This window comes from Lipotes vexillifer, unplaced genomic scaffold (assembly GCF_000442215.2).
Source record: "Lipotes vexillifer unplaced genomic scaffold, Lipotes_vexillifer_v1.1 scaffold534, whole genome shotgun sequence".
Classification (NCBI taxonomy): Eukaryota; Metazoa; Chordata; class Mammalia; order Artiodactyla; family Lipotidae; genus Lipotes; species Lipotes vexillifer.
Window position 1 is genome coordinate 292,651 of NW_006787833.1, and position 2,729 is coordinate 295,379.

The 2,729-nt window shown below is 46.4% G+C and overlaps 1 protein-coding gene across 1 annotated transcript in view; it reads left to right on the plus strand.

The window, feature by feature from the left end:
• The window catches only part of ST8SIA6 (ST8 alpha-N-acetyl-neuraminide alpha-2,8-sialyltransferase 6), a 137,453-nt gene that overhangs the window by 1,459 nt on the left and 133,265 nt on the right, over nucleotides 1-2,729 (plus strand). The window contains exon 2 of the mRNA XM_007460901.1: nucleotides 155-253. Coding sequence (XP_007460963.1) covers nucleotides 155-253 — 99 coding nt within the window. The remainder of the gene's footprint in view (nucleotides 1-154; nucleotides 254-2,729) is intronic.

Here is a 2,729-nt window from a genome sequence, read left to right on the forward strand (position 1 = left end):
TCTTCCCGCCCCGAGCCTCTTCGCAAACTCCGGGGTTTGGGAGCTGCGCCGGGAGCCAGGGCGCGCGAGGATGTCCCGGCCGCTGGGCTGCGAGCGCGAGGCCGAGCCTGCCAGCCAACTGCTCCCCAACTTACTTTGCTTCCCGGCTGTGCAGGTTCTTGGTGGAGGAAAGCAGGGAGGCCATCCACGGCACCCGCGCCGCGCCGAGGACGCCCGGGAGCCCGCCGACCCGGCCCCCGCGCGCCACGAACAGGTACCCGCGGCGCTGGGCGGCGGGAGGGAGGGGGCTCCGCGGCCGCGGCTCGGAGATGGGGCGCGGCTGCACCGCGGGGCTCGCTTCGAGTTGTCTGGTTGAGACCACACGATTGAGTGGATTTGAGAGAGAGAGAGGATGTGTGTGCCTACGCGCGCGTGTAACTCTCACACTCCCTCAACCTCCCCTGTAAAGCCTTCCCCTCGATGTGGATGTTCTTCGAACCAAGGGAGATACGAAAGCAGCTGCACTTTGAAAAAAATGGGTGCTGAGTTCCCCTTGCGATAATGGTGTGCTGAAAACCTCGAGAAGCAGCTCAGCCTGTCTCTCGAGAGGTTTGGTTGGTTTGCTTTGTGTCTTTATGCTTTAAAGTGCACCGGTGTAAGATTCACGTTTGGGAGCGTGGAATTCTGTGCTCAGTGTTGAGAATGTTTTTGTCCTTACTGAATGGAGACAGATTTTTTTCTTCGTCACTCCTAGGACTATTTATCCATGTGCAATAATTATTTGGGTTTTATCTTTTCTTTTTAACCTGTCGTAAAAGTAATCCATTCTTAGTGCAGAAAGTTAGATGATATGAGAAATGGATTTAAAAAGATTCACTCGGAGTCCCACCATCCAGAGATCATATTAAGCTTTTGGTTTATATTCTTCCAGGAGTTTTCCCCATGTACATGTATTTGTGAAATATACTTAAGATTGTACATTGTATTTTGTTCTGCCTTTTTTTCCCTAAAAAATCAGACATATATGTGTTATTACAGTGTTTTTTTTGCAAAACATTGCTTTTAACTGTTGCATAATTCATCGTATGAATGTGCCATAATCTATATAACTTTTTAGTTTTGGACACTTAGATTGTTTCCTGTTTTGTTTGCTGTTAATAATTCTATGAAGTGCCTCCTTGTATGTAAATCTTTATCTGCATTTTCAGTTCTCCGAGGCTGATTGATAGAAGTTGAATGATTAGATCAAAGAGTATGTACATTTTAGGTACTGAATACATTTGGCCGGTTGCTTCATGGATGGGTTGAATCAGTTTACATTTTCACCCGCAGGATCTACTACTTTGAGCCTCAGCCTTGCTACTATTTTTGCTTCTTTTAATAAATTTATTTATTTATTTTTCGCTGCATTGGGTCTTCGTTGCTGCCCGCGGGCTTTCTCTAGTTGCGGTGAGCGGGGGTTACTCTTCGTTGCAGTGCGCAGGCTTCTCATTGCGGTGGCTTCTCCCGTTGCAGAGCACGGGCTCTAGGTGCGCGGGCTTCAGTAGTTGTGGCTCACGGGCTCTAGAGCGCAGGCTCAGTAGTTGTGGCACACGGGCTTAGTTGCTCCACGGCATGTGGGATCTTCCCGGATCAGGGCTTGAACCTGTGTCCCCTGCATTGGCAGGCGGATTCTTAACCACTGCGCCACCAGGGAAGTCCCTGTTTTTCCCATTTTGTATACTGTCTCTTTTCCTCTATGTCTTGTGAATCCCTTTTCCCCTATGTATCTTTCTATGTATTCTTGGATCTTGGACCATCTTAATTTTCTGACTGCATGACTTAAGGCTCTGGTGTAGCTCCTGCATGACCATCAGAAGGGTTTTGGGGGTCCCAGAAGGAATCTTGAAGCGCAGCACGACATTGCCTTCTGCAGCCTCCTACTGGAATCTCACAGTGTATCAGGGGCACTGAGAGATCCTGGGGTAACAAAGCTTTAGAGAAAAATAGTAGCCTGTACTTTTACTTTATGCAGGGTTGTGTATTATAGGTAGTAGTTTTCCAGTGAATTGGGGAGCATTGCATCTTTTTCCAAGTCCTGGTACTGTTATATATTCTGGTGTCGTCCCTTGGGAAGACTTAGAAAGAATGTACTAATTAAATTATCTGGTCATAGGCCTTTTTGGAGGTAATTCTTGGATGAATTTTTCAGCTTCTTTTCGTGTACTTCTTTCACTTGGCATACTTCTTGAGCTAATACAGGTAATTCATATTTTTTTCGGAATGTGGTCCATTTTATTTAAGGTTTTAAATTTTGTACCATTCTGTTGGATTTTTCAAAACTTGTCTTTTGATCTACTTTATATCCCCTTTATCATTGGTTATTTATGTGGCAGGGGTACAAATTTTAATCCATACTACTCGGTTGTGTAGAGAAATTATAATTTTGATTTTTTTGTAGCTGATCTGATCTTCTTCCAAGAGCCCCAGCTGTAGGTAGAAGGTATAAGTAATAGTACAATAATAATACTAAAAGCAATAAGGATAGGCAGCATTTACTGAATGCTCATTGTGGACACATATCTAAGGCCTTTACATTTATTAGCTCGTCGCTTAATCTTCAGAAAATACTAAGAGAGGGCTTCCCTGGTGGCGCAGTGGTTGAGAGTCCACCTGCCGATGCTGGGGACGCGGGTTCGTGCCCCGATCCTGGAAGATCCCACATGCCGCGGAGCGGCTGGGCCCGTGAGCCATGGCCGCTGAGCCTGCGC